This window comes from Microtus pennsylvanicus, chromosome 5 (assembly GCF_037038515.1).
Source record: "Microtus pennsylvanicus isolate mMicPen1 chromosome 5, mMicPen1.hap1, whole genome shotgun sequence".
NCBI lineage: Eukaryota > Metazoa > Chordata > Mammalia > Rodentia > Cricetidae > Microtus > Microtus pennsylvanicus.
The window spans coordinates 138,249,830-138,262,298 of NC_134583.1; the positions used below are offsets into that span (position 1 = coordinate 138,249,830).

A 12,469-nucleotide genomic window follows, 5' to 3' on the forward strand; every position below is an offset into this window, starting at 1 on the left:
AAACATAAGTTAAATATTATACATAAATCATACAAAATTCAGAGAAATTAAAAACTAAATTTATCTATTACTTTAGAAAAATTTAGACTGACAACCAAAAAAAAGTTTAAAGTAAGACTTTAAACCTACCTGCTGTTTGTTTTTTAATGCAAATATATCAGAAGACTAACACTGGCCCTTCCTACAGAGATCACCATGGGGATAAGAAAAAACACCATGATTGTTATTTCCCTCCCAACACAGTCAAGGCAGTCAGGTTTTGATGTGATCTATATACTAGAGTTCCACATAAGGTCTAGATGGAAAAAGTACTCTATCACAGAAAGAACAAGTGTGAAAAAGATATTCTATGCAGTAGCAGTTGAACAGCTTTATACAAACATCAAGGACAGTGATCCTAAAAAATAATGAAAGTACCTGTAGTTTTCATACCAAAAGTATCTATTTGACATACCCAGGACTACTACTTCAATAATGACAGCTACCTAATAAAACTGAGTCAACTATAGAATACTTGAGATATTTATAGTAAAACTAAAGGGCAAAATTTATTTTGAAGAAATTCCCACATAGATTAAAAATAATTATGTTATGATTACAGAATTACTAACAAACCCCATTAACTGCTGCCAGGAACACAGTGATATCTGCATTTAATACAATGAACACCTTAAAACAGTGTTGAACATTAGGAAGACTATATTTTAAAAAATGCAAGCCTCTCTGCACTGTCTGGCAGGCAGGTGACAGCAGTGTTGTGATACACATTCTGGGTTAAGCCAGTTTTTGCTTGGCAGGACTCCAAGGGGGGGGGTGATAGTCATAAGATTAAGAAGTTTTGTTTTGCTTTACTGTTCTTGAGGGTTGAGCGAAAACAAAATAAAAAGACTTTCTGATATTGAGACAGATCAGCCTCTGCTCCAGAGAATAAAATGCTAGACTGGAAATCCATATTTGTTTACACTGCACCACACGTCTACACAGTGCTACCAGATCCCTAACTATCTGCTGGACTTAAAGTTATTTATAGCTTTTATCACCATGTCTCCAATGTGGACATTTTGCTTTTCCTTTTTAAAGCTTATTTGCTTTGCTGGACTCACAGTACGACCTCAGCAGGACAGCAAAAGCAGCATCATGTAAAAACCATGATCCCAACCGAGAAAGTGAGTGCAGAACTGCCGGCATGCAGTTATACTCGACTCCCAAGAGAAGCTGAAATAACTCAGCTTTACTAAACCCTTTCTTTCCTTTCATGCTTACATTTACTTGTAGACTAATAAGTGCTGGCAAAATATAAGTCTGGCCAACAACAGTTTCCTTGATTGGACGACCCATAACTTTCCTCACCATTCATGCAGAGCAATATCTGCAGGAAAAAAGCCCAAACTTCCCAAATGAATGCACCTGTGACTAGTCAGGCTCACAGCAATTTCTCTTCAATAGAGTTCACACTTTTAACTGCTGTTCTGGTTTCTCTAGGATGCATGTAATGCATGGTGAGACAAGGTGCTAGGTCTCAAGATGGAGTTCTTCAAACGATACTATGAACAACCCTTGTAACTTCGTAAGAGCTAAAAGTATCTAGCCAATATTTAGACGGTACAACTTCAAACAATAGGGTAACAACAGGATTCTAGTAAGTTGTAAAAAAAAATCTCTGCTTTTTAGAATGTTTACAAAATTAATTTCATGACTTTAATGTCTCTTATCAATTAGATACTTTGAAGCCAATACCAATATGGAAGATAGTAAATATTGCAAATAACTGAAAAATCAAAGGCCATTTAGTTCACATGTTTAAAAAAAATAATTAAACTAATACTTAATCATTCATGCACTGAAGGATCTAGTCCAGTGGTTCTCAACCTTCCCAATGCTATAACTCTTTAATACAGTTCTTCATGTTGTGGTGACCCCCAACCATAAAATTATTTTCAATGCTACTTCATAACTGAAAATTTGCTACTGTTATGAATTATAATGTAAATTATCTGTGTTTTCTGACGGTCCTAGGCGACTCCTATGAAAGGGTCATTCAACCGCTCATCCAGTCAGTGGCTGGGACTCCACAGCAGGTCTACCAGAGACGCCTCGTGGCTCAGGGCAGTTAACAAAGGTCTTCCTCCCAGCTTCAGGGCAGATTTGGCAGTCAAGAGCAACTTAAGTCAATGTCACATGACTGCTCCCTGCACACATGAACCACAAGAGTCAAGATCATGACAAAAACGTGTCCAGAAATGCACTACCTATCACAGTGGGCCCCAACAAAAGCACCAACACAATGTTTTATGACTCAGATTTTACTTGCAACTCTACCACTGGGCTTTGTGGGAAATGTATTATTTCTGTATCTGCTTAAAGGTTACTGCTCAGTAGTACGTGCAGAAAATGAATCGAGGGCCAAGTACCTGGTGTAATAGGGACTATTTTGGAATTAATTCTTTGCAAAACTGGAGAGAAAAAGCCACATGAAGGATGCTGTGACTATAATCCCAGTCATAGACTGAATCCATAGGATCACTTGATCAGGAGTCCAATACCAACCTGGGCAACATAACCAGACCTCTCATCTAAAACAGAACAAAACTCCAAACATAACACATACAAATTTGTTGTGAAAGGCCCTTAATTTACAATCTTCTCAGTGAAATATCACCACCTAATTAAGGATTTAATATGAAAGGTTTTTCATGAGAAATACCAACCAATCAGAAAACAGCAAAGGTCTTTAGGTACATAGTACTCAGCAGTAACCCATGTAAAGGTATCTCCTTAAAGCAAGCACAAGACACACAGGTCCCACTTGCTCCCACAGGCCTCTATAACCCCACCTCGGAACACAGGATTCTCATTATCTTAGACTCTCCCAACACCACTGGCCACCCCCACCATGAATATGTGCGTTATTCCTTCAAGGCCTTTTCTAATTCTAAAGAGTAACAACTATAAATAATACCTCAGGCTTAGACACTGCTCTGAGCCCCCACCTCATACTAAGCAATTATTTACTCTTTTCTTGTATTCTGATTAACACTTATGCCCCAAACAGAATTGCGAATAGGTCTACTCTCAATCTTTTCTCTTCCTGATTTTTCTCAACTTTCTAACTCACTTAAGGAAAAACATGACAATTCTACCTTCACATTAAAACATGAAAGCACTCACACATTTTTTCCATCTTCATCAATACCACTGTCAGTCAACAGACCATTATCCTGTGCCTAGTCTGCTGTTTTCTCATTATTTTTGCTACATCACCATCTATTCTCCATGCCAACAGACAGGGAATCTTTAACTTAACTTAGATCCCGTCACTCTCTTAAAATCCAAGTGCACTGTAAATAAAGTCCATTTCCTACCTGCTCCCCGGCAGTTCTGTAAGATTATCGTGAGTCTTGAGCTACACTCTTCCTCACTGACTCCATTCCAGCCAGCCTAACCTTCTCACCAAAACCCTCAAAGTTCTCACATTAACCCCTCCTTTAGGGTCTTCACCTGTTTCCGTGGCCTCCCAGTGACCATTATTTATGTAAACAGCCTTTCACCACCCTTCAGGTCTCAGGGAAAGGGCCTCTTGCAAGAACAGCTTTCTTCACCCAAGGCAAAAAGAGTGAGGCCCTCACAATGATACTTTCACAACTTAATCTTCTGAAGAGTTTTAAACTAGGTATCCATTTGTTTATCAAGCATCTTTTTCGAACACAGTTTCTAATTATATAATTAATGAACTAGTATCTTAGGCAAGGTTAACAGCAAATACATCCTGCTGGCTAATATATGATGGTATTATAGATAAATAAGAAGATGGATCTTACTTTCTCAACTTTTTTCTGTTTAACCGGCGGTTCAAATCTATCATTGGCTCCAAAGTACTGAGTAAGCTCCTTCCACTGTGTTTCACTTGAGGACTGTTCACTGCAAGACGATAAATTAAGACAAATTATGACTCTTTTTGCTTTGACTATTTTTAACTAGTTGCAATAATTACACTTCAATGACTACTTTTCATGTTTAATCATTATCAAGGTAAGTAGTACAGCAATCTAGAAAGTTCCACAACACTGCTGAATAGTAACTAGTTTAAATTCCACCCACCTGTGGGATTCTTTTTCATTCTCCAATTTGCCTAAAATGAATTTAGAATACTTAATTATTCAGCTATTATTTCAAAATCATGTTTTAAGAAATTATCCCAACTAGTCAATTTAGAGTTAGTACAACTAACAATCTAAATTTAAAAATAAACACCTTTTTTGGAGCGTTTTCTTTTTTTCTGTCTGAATCTTGATGTTGAGTTTTTCTGTTCAGAATGTCTTTTATGCAATTCTTGAAATTTCTATGTAAAAAGAAAAAATAGTATGGGTGTGTGTTAAAGATTAACATACATTTTAACATGTAAAATGTGTTAAGTAAAATCCTTATGTTCTGCCATTTCTAAAGTCACCAACTAAGGAATTTGCTCTTGGGATACATACTCCAGTCCTCACAACTCAGGTGAATTGGGATATTCACTGGTTTTAACACAAGCTATTTGATAACAGAGAATGACACTAAATGATTTATAATTAAATGAAGAAAAAAAGAAAGAAATTCATTTGCCATGCTAGGCAAAGTAGAGCAGGTAATCCTATGACATTTTCCTTCTTCTACTTATGTAAACTAAAACTAGAATCAGAGTATCCAAACGGCTAAATGAGCAGCAACTATTATGAGCCCCCTGCTATCTGCTCCATCACAACATGCTCTGACAGAGCACAGACACGGAGGACACACACACACACTTTCCTAACACAGAGGAAGCCTACACTCCACATGTTCAGGGAATTCTGGAAACACGCACTTTCCTGACAATAATAAGAAAACCTACGTTCCACATGTTCAAGGGAATTCCAGAAGGACACTTCTCATACGCATTTGCATCAGCCGCTGTTTCCGGTTTTGGCTTGCCTGCTGGGAAATCTGACATTCTTGGCTTGCTACTGTTGTCAGTCTTTCCATCTTCCTGTAAATTAAATTCTCTAAGTTCTGGATTCTCTAGTGTGGCTTCATCTTCAGAATCTGACTCAACATCGCTTTCATTTAGCCCAGGAGGTAACAGCCCACTCCACATCTTTTCTTCTAGAAGGAGAAAGGGAAAAATTACTTCAAATAGTACCCACAGAAACTATTTTAAAACCACTAACAGATTTCCCAGAAGACCAGTATATCTACCAATGACTGAGGAACAGTCAATTTAAACTTTAAAATCTAAAATGAGATGAACCCTCCATATAAAATAGCTAAAATCAGTTGTGATAAGTTGAAAAAAAAGTTTAAAATTATCTAACAGTTTAAGTATGTTACAACATGCACCTTCAGACAAAGCAGAATATTGATTCTCTAAAGTGTGGGTGATTCCGCTTAACTGAAACAGTAACAGTAAAGCACACACCGCTCAAGAATGTCACACACTTAACAACACACTCTGCAGGAATTTAAAACAAGGTACTTTTTAAAATTTTATTTTGTTATTCTTTTATTGAGACAGCGCCTTACTCTGGAGCCCAGGCTGGCCTTAAACTCCTAAAGATCCTCCTGCTTCAGCCTCCTAAGTACTGTGACTATATATACACACGTATGAAACATCACAGCCAGCTTAAGGCTTAAAATACCGTGCTTCGCGTTGTACTCATTAACGAACAAAATGGGTGGACGCATCATCTATATGAAGCACATTTAACTTTCAAAAGGCTTATTGTCTAAGAATCAGGCTGACAAAGAAAAAAACTTTAAGTTGCATACATATGTTTAAAGGGTGCAGTAGAATGGGCGGCAAGATGGCTCAGCAAGTAAAGGCATTTGCTGCCAAACCCCATGACCTGAGTTCACCTATACATGGTAGCTGAAAAACAACTCCTGTAAGATGTCTCTGACTTCCATCTGTGTGTATGCAAGCACATCCACACACAGAATAAGTGTAAAAAGTTACTAGTAAATAAAAGGCATGGTAGGTGGAAAAGATACCCTAGTTTTAAATTTTACACTGCTGAAATAAACCAAATGAAATGTAATTCTAAAACCTAACAAGCATTCTGCTTTTCTGAATAATAATACTATGTACTTGGGAAACAAAAGCTCAGTACAGTATTCAACAATATCTGTTATAGCCATTAGTATAATCATTAAATTTCATGAAAATGACTTTTAGAATTAGTGTAATCATTCCCAAGATTATGAAAATTTCATTTCCATAGCACAGACTATTTTTTCATACAACTGAATCCAAAAACAGTTACATCTCTCAAGATTCGTCGTCACTCAGAAGGACCAGTAGAACAGAAAGCTGCCTTGCTGAAAGTCCTGTCCTCTTTTGAAATCACTCTAGGAAGAAAACCAACCCCATTCTTTTCAGGTCCCAGGTATCAGGGATCTTTGCATTAATCTAATTACATACGTCTGCTTTCATGTAAGGACCTCCTCTTAGATTTAAAGAAAAGGGTTTGTGTTTGTACATTTTTTAGGCCAGGTTTACCAGGACTTGATTTTCTGAAACACTCTCTTGGCTTTTTAAGAGAACCCCAACTAGACTCCTGACTCCAGTTCTGCTTAGGCAGAAGAACATCACTTAACAACTCTGACCCTCGGTTTCTTCACCTAAGCACAGGATAAGACAATCACACTGATTATCTTGAGGATTAAATGAGATACAACACTCAGGAGCATTCAGTTCAGGAGGTTCTAGGGGCTCAGTGAATGTTTGGTGGTGAAAATCTTTTTTTTTTTTTTAATAAGCTTGAACCATGCATCAAAACACAAATGTGCATTGGCTCTCGCTATTATTTCTGTGGCCATGAAATGCATTTTATCATTCCTAATATGGATAGTAGGGCCCGTAAGATACCTCTAAATTTTCTGATATTTGTGGTGCTTCATTTATCAGCTGATATAAATCATGTTCCTCCCTGATCTCCATAGCCTGACACGAAGCTTCTAAAAATAAACCTGGTATTTGGCTTCTGAACAGGGCAATAAAACAAGAGGCAGACTACCAGACCATTAATGGAACTCACATATTAATATGCTTTATTTATAAAGGTCTTCTCTAACCATTATGTAAAATTTTCTATCCAGAATTTACATTCAACTCCAAGTAAAGACCCAAGTTATATGTGTTCAGCCTTCTAAAACCTGCATCTACTCCTGAACTTCGTGTGTATATTTTAAAAGTTGAAATAAAGGGATTCTTGAGATATTCGGTAAAATAGGCCAATGGGGCGAATGGAGTAGTAACAGCCTCCAAAACATCTTTATGCTCATTATCTGTAAAAGGATACTGAAACGGTAACAAATTTCAGACATTTTTTAAAGCATGCGTGGGTGTCTACTATAGAAAGTACACCCATGGCATTTTCTATTGCATGCTAGACATTCTCTGAGAGTCTGGGAACAGAAGCACACAGAAGACGACAGGCTCCGTAGCCTCACAGAGCAAGGCTAACCCCATGGCAAGGAAATTCACTCAGCCTGCACTTAGAAAGCATGTGCCCCTACGAGAGCTCTGTTTCAGTATGTCGGGAGTTTCACAATCTACATGCTGGGCACTCACATGTGCTTCCGTACAGAGAGCAGTCTCAGTTACCCTTGTCAGTTTTCAGACAACTATCCAGTTTTCATGGCTCTTTGACCTTTTTCAAAATTACTTTATCTACTGCTCATATGGCTTCCAAAATTGTCCTCAATATGGTATTTTCCTAGCTTGATAGTATATTAAATGTACCTGAAGAAAGAAGAAAAGTTAAAAGAACCTCCAAATCCAAAACAAAAAATTCAAATGAAGTATATTTTTTAAATTTACTACTTAAAAATCTTAAGCCACACATCAGTTAACTGTGATATTGGGAGGCGGCACAAAACAAAAAGGAAACCTAAACAGACGTAAGGGAGATTCAGGTTTCTGCTGATAAACCCAGGTAACTGCTGGAAAAGAGTCTGCAAAATGGAGCCATCCATTAAAGCAGCAGCCCAATGTAAACCTGCCAATATGGAGAGGCTGCTTCCTTCACTGTGTGTCACTCATATGGTTCCCTGGCCACCTGCTACTCCTGCTGGGCTTCTTTGAAGGGAGATTCTTTATTTCTTTGAAGTGTCTCTTTCATTCCTTTCAGGATATGTATCTTTATTTTAAGGGAGAAAATCCTAAATTAGTCTCTGAGAAAATTCACTCGTCCAATCTCAAAAGATGTGGAATAACAGACAAACAGAAAGAAAGCAAATTACAGCCAGGCCCATAGCACAGCCAATGAATTATTTTGTAAGCTTTCAATTTTTAGCCTATAACTCACTAATATTTAATTTAATCATGATAGTCTCAAGGAAGATGTAAATGAGCTACAATTCCCCTTTTCTGTAACGTTTCAAACATCACCTTCATTCCATATACTCATCACCACTGCAGTTATGATTTATTCCATCCTACAAACGATTTTGTGTACAAAATGAGACACATCTTTTAGTTCTGGGCAGACATTTGCTATGACCTGATGCATTTCTGCACTGTTCCAAGTCTAAATAAAAAGGGCTTTCTTTCACCCTCAAAAAACAACCATAGCCATACTGAGCACACACTGGCAGAAAACAATGCATTTAAAACAAAGTGGTTTGGCGGCTGGTAATCTGTGGGTTTGTTTCTTTTCTTTTTCTTTTTTTTCTTTCTTTCTTTTTTTTCTTTTTTTTACAAAGTTTTATAATGAATGCACTGGAACTCACTAAGCTAATTATCAGTATTTTTTTAAATCAAAATTATTTATTTTCCTCCTGGTAGCACAGCATAATCTACCACTAGGTAAGAAAACTTAAATCCAATGAAACGTTATCCTTCTATTGTAACCAGAGATGTTGACTATACAACTTAATTTTTATAAAATATGAAAAAAAGGTTTAGTAAATATCATCTCTCAAAATACAGAAACCATAGCGATATCAAATCTCAGTAACAGAAGTTCTAGCTTGTGTCAGACCTGGAGACCGCTAGTTACAAGAGCAAGAATAGGCTTGAAACTCAGATGACTTCCAGCCTAAGCAGCTTTTGCCTGGGTCCCCATCCTAACTAAGCTTTGAAGTGAGAGTGTGATCAGTTACCACGGAGATGTCTCACACCTTTGAAATGTTTACTGTCTTAATACTGACAGTGTCCCAGATGCCCAGAACAGCCTCGCTCTTTGATGTGAATGTAGTTTACATCATGACCTGTAGTCAGTAAATGCAGTTTCTCTCCTCAACTCACAACCCAGTCAAGGTTACCAGCTTTTAGAGGCTGTGCACCCAGGCCACTGAAAAGGGACAGGACACCCAATTACAACAAAAGACACAAAGCAGTAGCGAAAAAAACAAAGCATGCTATGTCCCACATGACACACAAACCAAGAGGCAGGCATTGATCCTCATCACGACACTCATTAGAAATTAACACCAACCCTTTAATATCTGCCCTAAATCACTGAGATCCACTTATTTTACAAAAGTGGAGTCAATTATGGACTTTTAGAGGGCAAAGTTAGTGATATATTCTTGGGACAAAGATTTGGGAGACAGGCCAAAACAATGACTCTAGGCTGTAATTATAAGACTGCTAAAATTTACTAATAATTTTTCTGCACTTTTTACATATGAAAAACCAGGCAAGATATCACAGCAAGTAACATACTGAGAATCACACGTAGAAACACCAGAAATGTATTTTCTAGACCACCCAACTACTTACAAGCAATAACCAAGATAAAAATTTGAACATCTCAATGGATAAGCATTTCCTGTCTCTAATATGCCAGAATTTAAACTGCAATATCATCAAATGACCATGTTTTATTACAAATTGTGTCTTCAATTTTAAATAATCACGGACATCTAAATTTAATCTTATTTGTGAAATAATTATAACCACCACAGTCTAATCTGTAATATCATAATAAAGTACTTAATTAGCTCATGAACTTTGGAATTAGTTAATTTACGTACCTTTGGGCTTAAAAGATCAACATTAATGTAAAGGTCTTATTTATTGCTAGAAAATGTGTTCTTTTTTCTCAAAACACCACAGAAAGAAAACAAGCGGGCCTGAGTTCGAATTTATTTCACATACACTATTTACTTAGCGGTATTTCTTTTTGTTGTTCCTTTCCTAGAGTGGGTGAGTTTGAAAGAAGGCAATGTTTGTTTACAGACAGGACACGGAAACTACCTCCCCCGCCCCCCAGAGCCTCTCTACCTTGTACGCAATGCTCGCCACCGTGCAAACACTTACGAAGTTCAAGACCGCGCCAGGGTGGCTCTAAAACGGTGCAGTCTTCCCCGCTGACAACCTGGAGCTCTGCGGTTCTGGGGGCGCTGAGGGTCGCGCCACCTCGGGGTGCGGAGAGCGTCAGAATGCCCGCCGGGCCGCCGAGGGGCTCGCCGCACTCATCAGCAGAAGCCGCTCTCCCCGACACAGCCGAGCGCACCCACGAGCCCGCTCCTCCTCGCTCGGCCTGGGACGGGACAGGGACCCCCGGTAGCCACTTCACGAGCCCACTCGGGGCCGGGCAGCGTCCGGCGGGGCCGAGCGGCGTCCGGCGCGGCCGAGTTCTCCCGGCCCGCTCCGGTGTCCCCGCCGAGGAGCTGCGCGGCCCGGCTGCCCAGACTCCTCCGCCGCCCTCCGTGCCCAGAACCCAAGCCCGACAGGCCCGCCCACCCGCCCACCACGAAGCCGGCCGCCAACTCGAGCCTAGTGAAGCCTAACTTACCGGCCGGGAAACAGGGGCTCGGCAGCCATCTTAGAACCCCGGCAACATCGTGCCTTCTCATTGGCTGTAACGGCTCAGCCAATAGGCTGCGACCGTTCTGGTTCTGTGGTCGCCCAGGCAACAGCCAAGCTGCCTACGCTCTTCTGCCAGGAGGAGGAGGCTATTCTTTTTGTTTGTTTGTTTGTTTGTTTTTGTTTTTCCCCGCTCTTTCCTCACTGTCTTTCTCTTTTGACCCAGCGGGTTTTACTTTCGGTTTTTGGTTTTGTTTTTGAAAAAGTTTCGTTCTTTCCTCACTCTACCTGCGCTGGTGAATCTGGCTTAGAAAAGTGCTGACCTAGACGCTTTCTTGACTTCAATCAAGAATTATGGTAGATGGTGTCTCCAGGGTTTGCATTAATCAGTCCCTTTTCTTTCCTTCGCTTCCTCGCTCCTTTTTTTTTTGTGTGTGTGTGTGTTCTGTGTATAGTTTAGTGTTCACTGTGTTCCAGGCCTCATGTGATTCTCAATCCGATTCCTGTTCTCTGGGTACTCACCATCTGGTTGCCCGGATCCAGCTTCAGCATCCCTGGTCTGAAGTTTGTTTACTGAGTTGTTAGAGTGTACGGGTTCTAATGATGGGCTTGGAGACATATAAATGATGAAAAGATCTGAAAATATCACCGTGTGAAGACAATAAAAACAGGCAAGGAGACGGAGATGAGTATAGGACTAATTCAGAAGTGCTTCCATTTTCTGAAGAAATGTTCTGTAATCAGATTATGTTTCTGTTTTTTTTTTTTTTTGTGGTGGTTATTTGAGAAAATACAGTGCAAGGGAGAGAGCTCAGTCAGTGAAAAGCTTGCCTAGCAAGCAGGAGGACCTGAGTTCATTCAATCCCCAGAATCCCTATTTTATTTTTTTTCAGTTATTACCACACATATTTTTTTTATTCCTTGTTGAATTTTCTTTTTTTTAAATTTATTTATTTATTAAAGATTTCTGTCTCTTCCCCGCCACCGCCTCCCATTTCCTTCCCCCTCTCCCAATTAAGCCCCCCCCCCCCTCAGCCCGAAAAGCAATCAGGGTTCCCTGTCCTATGGGAAGTCCAAGGAACCCCCACCTCCATCCAGGTCTAGTAAGTTGAGCATCCAAACTGCCTAGGCTCCCACAAAGCCAGTGCGTGCAGTAGGATCAGGAACCCAGTGCCATTGTTCTTGAGTTCTCAGTATTCCTCATTGTCCGCTATGTTCAGAGAGTCCGGTTTTATCCCAGGCTTTTCCAGACCCAGGCCAGCTGGTCTTGGTGAGTTCCCAGTAGAACATCTATTTTAAAAGCCAGCGGTAGTGTCCTATACATGTAATCCCAGCACCGAGGAGGCAGACAAGCAGGTTCTTGGGGCTCCTTAGCCAATCAGACAAGCCTACTCAGCCAGCTCCAGGCCAGTGAGCACAAAAGATAGGTGAACTGAGGAGCTATGCGTGGGAGCTGTCTTCTGAACTCTATAGGAGCCCTGGAACCCGCTTGTGCGCCCATGCACACACAAAATACAAAGCCTTTAACAAGAATTTATTTGAACAAACAGCTGTTTTTGTGAATGGAGTAGGGCTATGATCCAGTCAAGTTCAGAGAGTTCCACCGTTGATTAAGATTAAGAAAAGGAAAAGAAGTAGGGAAGTGGTGGCTCCCGCCTGTAATCCCAGCACTAGAGAGGCAGGCAGATCTCTGAATTC

The 12,469-nt window shown here is 39.8% G+C and overlaps 1 protein-coding gene across 5 annotated transcripts in view; it reads right to left on the reverse strand.

Moving 5' to 3' along the window:
• The window catches only part of Fam204a (family with sequence similarity 204 member A), a 30,457-nt gene extending 19,624 nt beyond the window's left edge, over positions 1-10,833 (reverse strand). Inside the window, exons 1-6 of one of the 5 annotated variants that reach the window (XM_075974563.1) lie at positions 10,761-10,813; positions 8,020-8,156; positions 4,871-5,121; positions 4,252-4,339; positions 4,099-4,129; positions 3,819-3,918 (exon numbers count right to left, since the gene is read on the reverse strand). In XM_075974563.1, the coding sequence (XP_075830678.1) occupies positions 3,819-3,918; positions 4,099-4,129; positions 4,252-4,339; positions 4,871-5,113 (462 nt within the window). In that variant the 5' untranslated portion in view covers positions 5,114-5,121; positions 8,020-8,156; positions 10,761-10,813. Of the gene's footprint in view, positions 1-3,818; positions 3,950-4,098; positions 4,130-4,251; positions 4,340-4,870; positions 5,122-8,019; positions 8,157-10,282; positions 10,494-10,760 lie in introns of those variants that run through there. The other 4 variants (XM_075974562.1, XM_075974560.1, XM_075974564.1 and 1 more) reach the window with 4 other exon arrangements.
• Positions 10,834-12,469: the final 1,636 nt, after the last annotated feature.